We start from the raw sequence: 14876 nt of genomic DNA on the forward strand, positions 1-14876 counted from the left end.
TTGCGATGAATTCCTCTGTGTGTCCATAATCACTGTGCACACATAGTGTGACTTCGCGTTTTTTTATTTTAGGAAGACATGTATGCCTACATGCAGAAGAGAATGTGTACAGGGATAGTGAGTATGTGTGTGTGAGTGTAATAAAGTTCTACTTTCACAGTGTGTGTATCTTGTGTCTATTTTATTCTTTTGCAGGTGAACTAGAGGTAACAGTGGCCCCTTAATGCCGTGCATGCTGGTACTTGTGGTTCTCCAAGTACCAGCAATTGTGGGGGAGGCTTGCTGGGAATTCTAGTTCTCCTGTAAAAGACAATGTTATTTAATCTATTTGTATACACAAACAACTCAGCAACCCCGTGGCCAGGGGTGCCAGAGATAGCCCTGGGCTATGAGCCCAGGCATGGGGTGCCCTAGAGAGGGGGAATACCTTTATTGGGGGGGTCCCCACCTCCCTAGAGATCCCCAGCCTGGGTTGACTAGTGGTCAAGTATAATGCATTAGCCAGGGGATCCGGTGTCATTACAACCCTGCTAGAAAGAGTCCAGTGCTGGTTTTTGAAAATATGGAGGACCTCTACGTCTTTGGCCCCTGTATTTCCAAAACCAGGACTGGCTCACAGAGCCCAGTGCTGGTTGTGCAAAATATGGGGGACCCCTATGTGTTCTGTGCCCCATATTTTCTCAACCAGGACCGGCTCAGAAAAGCCTGGTTGTGCTTTTAGGGAGAGACCCCACATAATTTTAAAAAAAAATTATTTCATTCATACCTGCTCATGCTAACATTTCCATTCATGAAGCAGGTCTATTATTCTGGGGATTTGAAGTTCGATTTTGAGTTCGATTTGGTGTTACTTTTCAAATCAAATATTAGTAAAAGTGGGATTTGTATTGTATGTTGGTCTATGTACAAGTACCAATGTTGCCGATGTTTGATTTTGAGTGGGATTTGGTTCATTGTTCGATTTGACATTTGGTTTTGCCTTTAGTAAATCTCCAGAGGCAAAATCAAATGAAAATCAAATGTGAAATCACACAAAACTCAAATCGTACATTAGTAAATATACCCCGTAGTGTTTTTTGTGCGATATGGTGTGACTTAAGGTGCATATCCACTTGATTAAAATGAGAGATTGAACAATAATAACATCATTATCGTTCAATCATTCATTAATCGTTCATAAATCGTTGATAGAAAATAAAATACAATTTTATTGATTAATATATCTGCAAGTTTGAAGACAGTCCCAGTAATAAAATATAATATTTGACATAAAAAATGACCAGCGATGTGCACTCCCGCTGGTCATTTTCAACATCTATCATCACCTGAACATAAGCATATGTGACAAGGATACATAGTATATCCACTTTGCTGCCCAAGAAGAAAGTTTACCATTTTTAAATCGACACAAACAGACCACTGATGCTGAGAATAAGCAATTTTTTCTAAGACTAATTTGATATTTTCATGCAATTCTTTAAGTTTTGTTGAATGACCGATAGCAATCGTTGCAAATTTATTCTCATTGTGCACTAACACGCAGTTTAAGCTCCTTTTAGAACTATCCAAAAAGAGCCGTCAGTCTTCTGCTCGATATTCTGGTAAGCCCATTATCTGGAGAAGTACCGGAATATTGTTGCAATATACAAGATTGTTATCTTGGCTAAAGAACGGCAGTATGGTTTGTTCTCTATTTCGATACGACGTTATAGTAACATCCGGCTCAAGACAGTGCTTTTCTTGAAGTCTGGATGCTAAAAGCTCAGCTTCTTTTTTCGATAAATGCAAGTCACAAATTAAATCGTTTAGTTTCTTTTGAGAAAATTTGTTTGGAGTAGAGGAACTTTCTTTAAACTCACTTTCATCCGTGTTGTCACTTGCACTTAGAAATTAATATTTCCACATCATCACATTCAACATCGCACAAAGAACTGAATGATGGTACAGGTAAATCTTCGCTATGTAGTATCGGTTGTTTTGCAGAATTCATACTTGGGTATTCCCATTTGCGTTTCTTAAAATGATTCATACCCTTCACATTTACAGCATAAAATTAGCAGTTACTGAAGTGATCTTTTGGCTCACACCACGTCATAGGTATGCCGAAATTATGTCCTTTTCAATCACCTTTAGTCCAATTGCGGAATGATTCCACGCAGGTTTTACAAACTTTGTGAGGCACCCAAATCTTGTCTTGCTGGCTTATGTGATGTCCAAAATAAGCCTGATATTCTTGTTTTACGAATACAGTTATATTTTTTCTTTGTTTTGCAACATTATATTTGCCACACATATAAGAAAAAACATCAGGGTTGTTAGTACACCGACTCCGAGAAGAACTAATTTTTACGGCAAAAACATTTTGTTTCACACATTCAGTGCTAACTCTCAACAAAAGCCGAGGATGTACTGAACAAAAGAAGCCCAAATGGTGGGAAATTGGTTGTGGTGGGACAGAGAGAGGGCCGAACAAAGGAACAGGAGGTGTTCTAACTGCATCACTCTGTTCTCTGCATTGCTCCTCTCTGTATGCTGGGAGGAGGTGTGGCTGTGGTCTGAGGATGTCCCAGCAGGCGCAGCAGTGCACTGCCACGCCTCCTCCCAGCATTAGTGAGGAGATTCGAATGTGTTATGTGTCTCAAACGTGACTACCAGTTACATTATCATAAAGAAAACAAATTCTTGTTATTGTTGAAAGAGGGTAGTTGTTAAAAAGCAGGCCTAGACTAATAAGGTACTTCAAATGGAGAAAATAATAGAATTTTTAAATTTTTCATTAATTTGAAAATTGGAGCCATTTCAGCTATAGCGAAGATCTAATGCAAAAATAGGACCTGCGAGTACTATCCAACCAATATTAAATCCTTGGCAAGAAAAAAAATATACATTATGCCACACAGTAATGCCCCTTACACTTTATACCACACAGTAATGCCCTTTACAGATTATGCAACATAGTAGTAGCGACCAATATAACAGATTATTTCACATAATAGTAGTACTCCTTACACATTATGCCACACAGTAATGTCCCTTATAACATTGTGCCACACAGTAATGCCTCTTATAACATTATGCCAAACAGTAATGCCCCTTACACATTATGCCCCCCCAGAAACTCACCTCCCTGTGTCCCTCCAGCAGCCTCTCACCTTCCCCTGTGGGCCATCAGCATCCTGCAGGTGTGGATTTGGTGCCAGGATGCCAGCTAATTACAGCTGGTGCAATGACAGGCAGCGGTAGACATGAACAGACATTGCCGGCACAAGTTGAATCTGGTGGCGGTTGTGAGCCAATGGCCGCCACTGCTAATTGGCTGCGAGCTCTATTTGCCTTGCGACTGGTGGTGCTGTTTCTCCAGGTCTGCCTGCCACACAGCAGTGTTCCTAATTCATATATCACACAGCAGTGCCCCAACTGATATGACTTAGAGCAATGCCCCAATTTATAATATGTCACACATCTGTGCACCAAATAATATGCAACACAGCAGTCTCTATAATTCATAATGATCCTAATGAGTCCACAATTCATGTCACATAGCAGTATTCTCAATTTATGCCACACAGCAGTATCCTCATTCATAAAATGCCTAAAAGCAGTGCCCCAATTCATAATATGCCACAGAGCAGTATCACCAATTCATAATATGCCAAAGAGCAGTATGTCAAATCATAATATGCCACACAGCAGTGTCCCCAATTCATATGTCCCACAGTAGTGCCCCAATTGATAATCTGCCCAGAACAGTTACTGCAATTTATAATATGCTACATAGCAGTATCTCTGACTCATACTTCACACAGCAGTGCCCCCATTTGAAAGTATGCCTTAGAGCAATGCACAAATTCATAATATGCCACACATCTGTGCACCAAATTCATAATATGGTGCACAGTAGTGCCCCCAATTCACAATATAGCTCAGGGCAGTGTCCCTATTTCATAATAAGCCACACAGCAGATTCCACCATTCATATGCCATACTACAGTATCCCCAATTCATAATATCCCTAACAGCAGTGCACCCAATTTATAATATGCCATGCAACAGTGTCCCCAATTCATATATCATATAGTAATGCCTACAACTGATTATGTGCCTCAGAGCAGTACCCTCAATTCATTATATGCCACACTACTACTGTATGATCCAAGTTCATAATATGACAAACAGCAGTGTCCATCTTTTATTTGTCACACAATAGTGCCTCCAATTCATTATATGCCTAAAAGCGGTGTTCCCAATTGATAATATGCTACACATCTGTCCCTTGAATTCATAATTATGCCATACAGTAGTGCATCCCAATTCAAAATATGCTACACAGCAGTTACCCCAATTCATGTAATACGCCATAACACGGAAATATACGGTACTGTATGTGAGTACCTCAGACCAGGTTTTTTAAGAGCATAGACAGAGACTGTGGAGTCATGTTGACCATGGAACTATGATGCAGAAATGGTCTTGGATGGACTAAACCAGAGATTGTTGTGGGAAAAGGTCCAAGCCCAAACCACAATTTTCTCCCTAGAGCACAATAGATGGTGGAATGAATATGGAGCATAAAGGTTGAAGTATAAAGGTTTAAACAGTGTCCAAGATACAGCACTGTATTGGGAAATAGGCAATAGAGAGGTGGTAAAATTGTCAGAATGAAAAAAAATAAATAAAATATATGGTAACAAATAGGAATATACTAAACAAGATGGCGGTGATGGCGATTTCTATGGTCCAGGTGTCCGTGTGTTGCGGGCTCCGTATGTGGCATGGTTGTTCCTGTTCCTGCTTGTCGGAGTCCTGTGTGGTGACGGCGGCCGGTGTGGGATCACATACCCCCGTGAAGTGCTTCTTGGTCTCCGCCTGACTGGAGTTTGGAGCTTCTGGAACTTGTGTGTCTGCTGTCCCTGGAGTTACTGTGCCTGCAGGTGTGGTGGCCCTGGATGGGTCGGTCGCAGCTGGGGTGGTGAGTGGTGGCTGGTCTGGAGACTGGAATGGTGAGATGAAGGGCTATGAGCACAGCAATGGAAGTAGAGATCATGGGGGTGGGCAGCGCTCTGGAGGGGGGCATTTCTGCAGACTTGGCTATCCCTGGAGATGCAGGCAAGGTTGGAAGAGGCATCGGAGGAGGGAGAGGAGGCAAAAAAGGGGTAAACGAGCTGGTATTAGAGCCAGGCTCAATTTATGTTTTATCAAACCCCCTTTGCCTAGTTTATTTCTAGCAAATGTTCAGTCCCTGACTAGTAAACTGGACGAACTACAAGTAGTTCTTTCATACATGAAGCATTTGGAGTCCTGTTCTGTATTAATCTTTACCGAGATTTGGCTAAATGACTTAGTACCGGATACTGCGGTCTCTTTTGGAAACAGGATTCTGTTTAGAGCAGACAGAACTTCTGCATCAGGGAAGAGCAGGGGCGGGGGGCTGTGTTTGTACGTCCTGCGTACCTGGTGTATTGATGCTGTCTGTATTGGTAATCATTGCTCAGTGGATATTGAATATTTTTCTATCAAATGTAGACCCTTTTATTTGCCCAGAGAAGTTTTGGCGGCAATTATTATTGCCGTTTATATTCCCCCTCTGGCTAATGTGACAATTGCCCTGGGAATTCTTTATGAGGAAATTGCTAAATTACAATCTGTGTATGTTGAGGCAGTTTTTATTATAGAAGGTGATTTCAACCAAGCTGACCTGAGGAAAGTATTGCCTAAGTTATATAAAAATGTATCGGCTCCAACTAGGGGCATGCATACTTTGGACTAGGTGTATACAAACCTCAAGTCAGCTTATGAAACTGTTGTTTGCCCCCATATTGGCAGATCCGATCATATGTCCCTGTTTCTCATACCTGTTTACAGGTCACTAGTTAGGAGAGTGTGACCGGTCAGACGTCTGGTAACTATATGGCCAGAGGATGCACTGATTAGATTACAGGATATGTTGGAATTCACGAATTGGGATTTGTTTATTGATGACAGTAGGGAGAATGGTGATATAGATATTGACTCTCTAGCATCATTGGTATTAGGTTACATCAGTTGCTGTACGGACAGTGTTACAGTAACAAAAAGTATTAAAATATTTCCCAACGTAAAGCCTTGGTTGAACAGGGAAGTACGATCTCTACTCAAGGCTCGTGATAGAGCGTTTAAATCTGGTGATTTAGAAATGTTGAAATCTTCCAGGTGTGAGTTGCGGAAAGGTATTAGGAGGGCTAAAAGTAGTTACTCCGCAAAGATTGAAGCTAGAAGTTATGAAAACAGGAATCCGAGAAGCCTGTGGCAGATGATCCAGGATATTACTGGTTGTAAAATAAAAAAGGATGTGATTAGCAATGATAATAATCTATTAGTTGAAGATTTGAACCTGTTTTACTCTAGGTTTGATCAAGAGAATAGTTTTTCTGTTACGCCCCAAATTCCCCGGGTGGGGGAGTCTCCTCTTATGTTGGAGGAGTATGATGTGATTAAATGTCTATGTCGGGTTGAGTTGTGTAAATCAGCCGGCCCGGATGGGATTAGCGGTAAAGTCCTCAAGGGGTGTGCAGACCAGTTAGGTTGGATATTAACGGTCTTATTTAATTTGTCCCTTTTTAATTGTGTAGTGCCAAGATGTTTTAAGAAGGCAAACATTGTTCCAGTTCCAAAAAAGGGGGTAGTAAAATGCCTTAATGATTATCGCCCAATTGCACTAACTTCATTGATAATGAAATGCTTTGAAAGGCTGGTATTAGGACATATTCAATCTTCTTTTCCAGAAGATTTTGATCCTTTTCAGTTTGCATATAGGAAAAATCGTTGCACTGATGATGCGGTACTTACAGCACTTCACTTTATTTTAGCTCATTTGGAAGCGAGGGATTCTTACGTTCGTATACTCTTTGTTGATTTTAGTTCTGCTTTTAACACAGTCATTCCCGTCTCACTAACATCTAAGTTGTTTGACTTGGGGTTAAGTGGGTTTATTTGTAACTGGGTTTTAAATTTTTTAACTGACAGACCACAAGTAGTTAGAATTGGAGGTGCTGTGTCGGGGGAAGTGTTGATCAAGACTGGTGTTCCCCAGGGTTGTGTTCTCAGCCCCTTATTATACTCGCTATTTACCCACGACTGCTTGTCGACTTCTGATTCTGTGAAAGTCATCAAATTTGCTGACGATATTGCAGTCGTTGGGTTAATTAGCGGGAATGATGAGTCCCATTATAGGAAAGAGATCAAAGATTTTTTTTCTTGGAGTGGTGAAAATCACTTGCTCCTAAATGGTGATAAGACAAAAGAACTGGTAATTGATTTTCGTAGGAGGTGTTTAGAGCAGAAATTGCCAGTGCCTATTAACAACCAGGATGGTATCCAGGTTGAGGCAAATTTGACATGGTCTTTAAACACACTGTCCCTAATTAAAAAGGCACAACAGCGCTTGTTTTTCTTAAGACGTTTGAGGGCTTCGGGAGTTAGTAAAGTAACTATGCTAAACTTTTACAGATGCTCAATTGAGAGCATTCTGATGTTTGGTATTATTATCTGGTATGGCAACTGCACAGCGAGTGAAAGGAGTGCACTGGAACGGGTTGTTAGGACTGCCAGCAAAATCATTGGCGTGCAGTTGCCAACTATTCATGATGTTTATGGGCTTAGGGTTCTAAAGAGAACCAAGGGTATTATATCGGATCCAAGCCATCCATTTCATGAATTTTTTGATAAGCTCCCGTCTTTAAAGCGGTTCAGAGTACTTCGGGCACGTACGAGTCGCTTGAGGGTTAGTTTTCTTCCATCTGCTGTGCGCATGCTGAATGCTATGAATGTATCTCTTTAGTTAATTTAACTTTACTATTGTCATGTAACTGTCTGTGATAACCTTTACCATAGATTGCTATTCACTGTTTATTTTAGCGTGTTCTGTGCAATGTAATTTCGTCTGCCAAACTTGCTTTGCTGATGACAACAATAAATACAATACAATACAAGATATACCATCATAAAGAATTTAGGGGATTGCTTTAACAAATATGTTTCTTCATGTTGTGCAGTTGAGGACTCTAGATAATTGTTGCTAATGAGAAGCAGGGAGTTTAGAACAATATAGAACCACCATACGTATATACGTATATATGTTCTAAAAAGAAATGACAAGTTCTATGTGGAGGTTGTGGGGGTACTTAGTAGCAAAGAGACACAACGCATTGGAATTGGACCACCCTTGTACACTGTGTATATGCTGGTAATGTCCATGTACAGCACTGAGGTCCAAAATTAAGGATTCCGCAGAAGAAATTAAACATGCAGATACTGATGCTGCAGGTCAACTGATGCATTTTGCTGTTATGGACTCACAGCTTTGAGAAAACTGTGGCACATGCTCAATAGTCACTGCAGTGTCTGTGGAGTGTTAAATATAAAATTCTGACTGGAGAAGGTACAATAAAACAGGCTGTATGAGGAAAGCAAGCATGTGAGGTGAATGCAAGATTTTATCTCAACAAGCTTCAAAGGGCATGGGAGTTGGACTGTAATCTGAGAGGGTGTTTGGGTCTGAATGTTTTTTGCCCAATAGGAAAAAACTTAACCTATTAATTTGTAAGGGGAAGATCAAATTGGAGGAGAAGAGAAAAAGTAATATTTCCTCTTAATTTATGGACTTCAAATGAAGATAAAATGAAGGAAAGGAATTGAGCAAATTGTTGCTTAAGAAAGAAGATGCCATTTAATTTCTAATCTTGTCAATCTTGTCCTGAAACTACAGTAGGATGGACGATTGGGCAGGGATTATTGTTTAGATACCATGGGAGCCAACATTTTTAAATGATTGGGGCGCTCACATTACATTACACATTATACTATGCATAGACATAACTGCTGGCAGCACAAATATTGGGGTGTGCACCCACAAAGCCAATATATATAACTATCAATTTATGCAGCTCTGTACAGAGAATATATGTTTATTCGTATGGATCCCTGCTAATTGGAGTTTACAGTTTAAATTCCTGAACAAATAAGAGCACACACATACAAACACACTGTTAATTTTGTCAGAATCAAATCTGCCAATATGTTTTTGGATTGTGGGCGGAAACCAGAGCACCAGAAGGAAACCTTCATTAACATGGGGAGAACATGCAAACTCCACACCGATGGGCTATAACAGAGAATGTAATTTATGACTTGTGAGCAAGTATTGTTAACTACTACCCCCCATGTTTAACAGACAGTCTCCGCCTCCCAAATTCTGAATCCTGACAAATTTATCAGGATTCAAAGTGTGAATACAAAAAACATTCATATTCTGATTATTTTATTAATACAATAAATGGATTTTTAGCTGAATATTTCAGATTTGTTTTCCATATGTAGGTAGCTATAATAATGGATTTTGGTATTTTATATTCTGTGTATTATGTATTCTTGAGAAATACTGGAAGTCTTACTTTGACTGTAATACATAATGTGTTGAACTCAGAAAAAAATGTTTTACTGAACAATTCCAATTTTATTCATTGTGTCAAACTGCTGAAGCCAAACTCCAGGTGACACAGATATTTTATAAAGTTATTCTGAAGTATAGGTCAAGTTTGAAGAGTCTGTATTATAATTACACAAGGCATGGTGTTCTTTCAAAGAAAAACAGACCTTTACTTTGCTAATAATATATATTTAAATCTTTTAGTACAATTCTATTAAATGTCTTGACATTTAGCTAAATAGTTATCAGTAAAAGCTATGCAAGTTAGATCATATTTACAGAGAAATGTGGTTATGCAACAATAAAGATATGTTTAGCGTAATATTTCACATCTTACTACATGTTCTTACTGTACATTCTTACTGGCAAATGTATTTTTAGAAAAGCATTTAACAGCTACAGTATTAAAGAGAAATTCAGTCTCATAATACTTTTGGGCAATTCAATCCCAACTCTTACCTAATAAAGCCAGGAGAGTCCCTTCACAACGATTACTGCAGTACTGAGTTATTTACATTTGCTTCATCTAGTGTATTCTCAAAGTTGCATAACATGGAGAATTGTTAAAGTAAACATTTTAGTATGGCTCAACCACTCACTTATCCTGACACCAGCTTGTTTTCATAATGCTGTGGCCTAAAGGATAAATCCATTTGTGGTTGGATGTACGTGCTTTAGTGCACTTGATATCCAGTTTTCCTGTACGAGTTTCATTGGGGCTTTGCATCACTACTCTTTGTTGTTGGGAAAGCTTTTCTTTTTCCTTCCAGTAGTGTGATGCTTCTATTAACCTCCATAGATTATAGGATGGTCTAGCTCACAAACTCACTAATACAATCACAGAATTAAACTGGTCACTGTCTCCCAAACTCAAATGATGATAATCATCTCATGCTACTATGAACACTTACTTGACTGACTAAACGCTATTTTAATTCTCACCCACTGATGACATTCTGGATAAGCAAAAGCTGAAGATTGAATACTAAAAAGTGTTCACACCATAGTCAAAAGGACCTTAAAAATAAAATTCACCATTAAATCATATATATTGGTTTTTAGATTTTTTACCTTTTATTATTTGTATTATTATTTTATTTAGTCATTGTTTTACATGATTCATTAAAATTATATACATCTTTTTGTATATAAAACTGACAAATTATTTTACTGTCTTTTACAGGTTTCTCTAGGACTTCTGCATGCACATGCCACACATATCCTATGGCCTCCGAGCCGCTGGCAGCAGCTGAAGCCACTACTATCGTATGAACGAAAACCAATACAAAGTGACAACGAATGATTTTGACTATTACTGTATGTTCTTTTTTATATAATGATATGAATAATCTATATGTATACTGGTGTTTTCTGGTTCTAGTTACAGTGTAATTGATGTTCATATTCACTATTATTGTTTTTTTTAGTTTAAATGTTTTTTTTTTTTTACCTTGACAGGTATAGAGTGGTTTATTTCATTTATTGAGAAAAATACATATAAATAAAAAGAGTGATCAATCAACATGGTATAGTATACATTTAACATAGTGGTACAGTATAACAGTGTTTTCAGGTCAGGGTAGCAAAATTAAAACAATTACAACCAAGTATGTGCTATTATGTTCTCTTATATATTTATAAAAATAAAGTGCAAGAAAAACTTTTCCTAAACAAAAGAAAAAAAAAATAAAGTGAGCCTCTACCTAGAGTTCCTAGTACCAATAGTATAAATACTTAATTTACATGGCTACTATATCTAACCAGCATATTAACTTAAAACGGGGATGTTTCTATGGATATCACCTCCTTATTATACCACGTTGTCATCCTAATCACCTTTCTCACATATTCCTTTGTAGACTGTACGGAAGCCATATTGCAAAAAAAATTTGACCCTGGATTCAACATCTATTGAGCATACTATCCAGTCCATTTGATATAAATATACCAAGAGGGGCAGCATAAGAGATATAGATATGGGTTCATAATTAACCCATTGAGATAATATTGTTTTTTTCCTTTGTTTTTTTTTTCTTAAGCTGCAGCCATACGGGCCCAAAGTAATCTAACACCCTTTGAATGAGTGCCCGGAATTGAAGATGTATGATAATTCCGAATGGCCCATGACATATTGATCTTAAAAAGTTATGTCCAGTTCATTATTAATATAAGCTTGAATTTAATTCCAAAACAGTTGTCAGATGCTCCTGTAAAAATTATAGCTTGGAAGTAAATTATACTATATGAAATTATTTATAATGCATATCTGCATATGATGATGAAAAGGTTTATTCAATTTCACGCAAAACCCAATTAATGTTTTTAAATCAACCCCCATAATGTGTCACTCCATTTGGCCATACCCTCAGTTAGTTGGCCAGATCTAATCTCTATCTAGTATACTGGTAAGTTAGTGATATAGGTTTAATGACTATCAATTCTCCTTCTTACCAGTCTATTAAAGGAACAAGACCAATCAGCATATTGTAAACTGAATAATAATTGAATGATATAACTACGAACCTGGAAATAAGCAAAAATCAAGAAAAGGTATTTCTTCTTAAGTTTTGTTAAAGATAGAAAAGAAGAACATTCATTGTTCAAAAATTGATATACTAATTTAAGTCCCTGGAAGTGCCAAGTTTGAACCACTGTATTGAAACCTCACCATAATGAAAATCTGGATACACCAAGCCTGACATCATGTAAAGATAAGTGGATTATCAGGGCCGTTACTAGGGTGGTGTGACATGTGCCTTGGCACAGGGCACCACAGGCAGGGGGCGCCATTTGTGACTTTCAATTTTCTGTTTATAATCATTCTTAATTGTAGCTTCCTCTTCTTTTATCCAAAGCATCTCCTGGCCCCCCTATCTCCTCCCTGGCCAACTCCCCCTCCATTGGCCACCTCCCCAGGAACCTTCAGTCATATCCTCTTTTATTTAACACACACATTTCAAAACACTGTCATACCGGGACTAAAAACCTATCACATTCCACATGACAGTCAGACACCTTACACATGGGCTTTCTGGCCCACAAGTTCTGATGGCAGCCCTGAACACAGCCACCGATGCCCTATCCAAGTGTTACTAGTACCCTTGTCGGTGAGTTCAGCAAGGTACATACACTACAAGTAGCACTCTTTCTCTACCTTCGGTCAGTGATCAGCCATTGGACTTGCATTATATTTGGCAGTGATATCTGGATAACAATTGTATAACGGAATCGGTACCCCTTCATCATCATACAGGACATATCAAATTTGTCATGGCCCTTCCCTATAAGGCCACACCCCTTTTTAGAGTGTGTGTCTTATGTTTCTATTTGAAAAATAGGTGGTGGGGGCAATGGTCTTTCTGGCCCAGGGCACCAAAAGTCTAGTTACTGCTCCATGGATTATTAACTAAAGCTGGAGAATATTTTTTGGGAATCATATGAACTAAACTCACTAGATCTATGTTTGGGATGAACATCTGGTCGAGTGCCACATTAACAAAGTTATCTCCTCCTCCAATCCAATCCAAAACATATCTATAGTTAGTCGCTAAGGCATTAATCTTGAATACAAGGAAAATTTATTCATCCCAAAACTAGCGGCTTTTGCATTTCAAGTAAAGAAATACAAAATTGTTTACCAGTCCATATACATTTACTCAATGCAGTATTAATAGTATTCTGATACTGTTTAGTAAGTATGATTGGAAGCATGTGGAGTAGATAGAGGAGGTGAGGAAATTAAATCATTTTAAATAATTGTCATCGGCCTAAATAAGAAATCAAAAGATGTTTCCATTTTGTGAAGTCTGCCAACATTTGATCAATAAAATATATAAAGTTAACTGAGTATAAATCAGAAGGAGAGGATGGAATCCGCAAACCCAGATATGTTAGATATCCCTGGGCCTAAAAGAAAACAATGCGCCCCATCCAGCTCTGGCATTTGCATGTAGTGCTAAAGCTTTGGTTTTAGTGAAATTAACAAAACATTCTGGGAATAAATTAAAGTCTCAAAGTGTCATCAGTAGGGAGGGGATCGCCGTCTGAGGTTCACTACAATACAACAAAAGGTCATCTGCAAATGCAGAAACTTTAATATCCTGAGAACCCACAGAGATCTCTCTCCAGGAGGCATCTTTAACAAATATCCTAATTAACAGGTCTATGGCAATATTAAAATGTAATGGGGAGAAAGTGGGCAACCCTCTCATGCTCCCCTATAAAATGAGAAATAAGGAGTATTAAAACTATTAATTGTATGAAAAGCATTTGGCTGACTATATAGCTTTTGGAAAATTATGGGCCAGCTTATTGTATATGGAGAACATGCCAAATATGGGACAAGGAAACACAATTGAAGGCTTTGTCTGCATCTCAGCTACAAACTTTGATCGAAGCATCGCAGTTGTCAACAAACGAATATCATGTACTGATGTACGACCTCTAACAAACCCATTTTGAGCAGTTATGTGCAGTCAGGTGAGACAGAGCCTTTCCTGTCATACTTAGGTATGCTCCACTGTTTTTACTATAAAAATTATAAAAAATGCAAAGAAAATATTGTAAATCTCTTCTTTGTAGTATTCTAATAATTTTTATAATCAAAACTCTGGAGTAAAAAGTGTATGGCAGGTGAGGCACTGCCTCCCCCGTCCAAGTTGTTTGCACATCCCTGATCAAAACTCCCCAAATGTTCAGCACTATGGCCCTCATTCAGAGGTGCTTGCAAGAAGCGAGCACTCGTTCTGAATGAGGGTGGCCGCTTCATTTTTGAAGTGCGACCTCCTGGTCATTAGATCAACATCGTCAGCTGACCCTTTTGTAGAGAGCTCTGGAGCGAGAGAATTTCTCTCTCACTCCGGGGCTTGCGCACGCGCAGTGCGGCCGCTGCGCGTGCGCAGGACTAACTATCGACCCGGTTGCGAGCACATCGGTGCTTGTGACCAGGTCTGAATGAGACCCTATATACTGCTGCACCTTTGTATAATGTCCACATGAACCCTTGGGTTTGTATCTGTAAATCTGGCGTTGACTTTAGCCAGTGCCTCCCTAGCCATTTACCTCATCACACATCACTGATTTTGAGTGAGGTGGAGAATATGTGGCATCATTAATTGATGACTCTGAGAAATCAATCTAGTAAATATTTTCAGATCTTGATTTAGCAATGAAATAGGTCTATAAGACTGTACCATAGAGGGGTCTTTTCCTGGTTTAGGGAAGACTACAATTATAGCTACATTAAAATCAGATGGAGAAGGATGTGCCTCCATTATTGAATTGAAAAGGGAAAACAAATAGGTTTTATGTCGATAGAATTACTCCTTCACTGGATTACCTTTGAAGTATATGGAATAAAAAATAAATTGTTACTGTTAATATTTAATGGTGGTGATTGGCTTCGTTTCTGGCC

At 38.7% G+C, this 14876-nt stretch overlaps 1 protein-coding gene across 2 annotated transcripts in view; it reads left to right on the forward strand.

Moving 5' to 3' along the window:
• Positions 1 to 11425, forward strand: part of IMMP2L (inner mitochondrial membrane peptidase subunit 2) — a 1207428-nt gene extending 1196003 nt beyond the window's left edge. For both annotated transcript variants that reach the window (XM_088456388.1, XM_088456391.1), the window contains exon 6: positions 10647 to 11425. In XM_088456388.1, coding sequence (XP_088312514.1) covers positions 10647 to 10766 — 120 coding nt within the window. In that variant the 3' untranslated portion in view covers positions 10767 to 11425. The remainder of the gene's footprint in view (positions 1 to 10646) is intronic.
• Positions 11426 to 14876: the final 3451 nt, after the last annotated feature.

This window comes from Taudactylus pleione, unplaced genomic scaffold (genome assembly GCF_031769625.1).
Source record: "Taudactylus pleione unplaced genomic scaffold, aTauple2 ptg000041l, whole genome shotgun sequence".
Taxonomy (NCBI): Eukaryota; Metazoa; Chordata; class Amphibia; order Anura; family Myobatrachidae; genus Taudactylus; species Taudactylus pleione.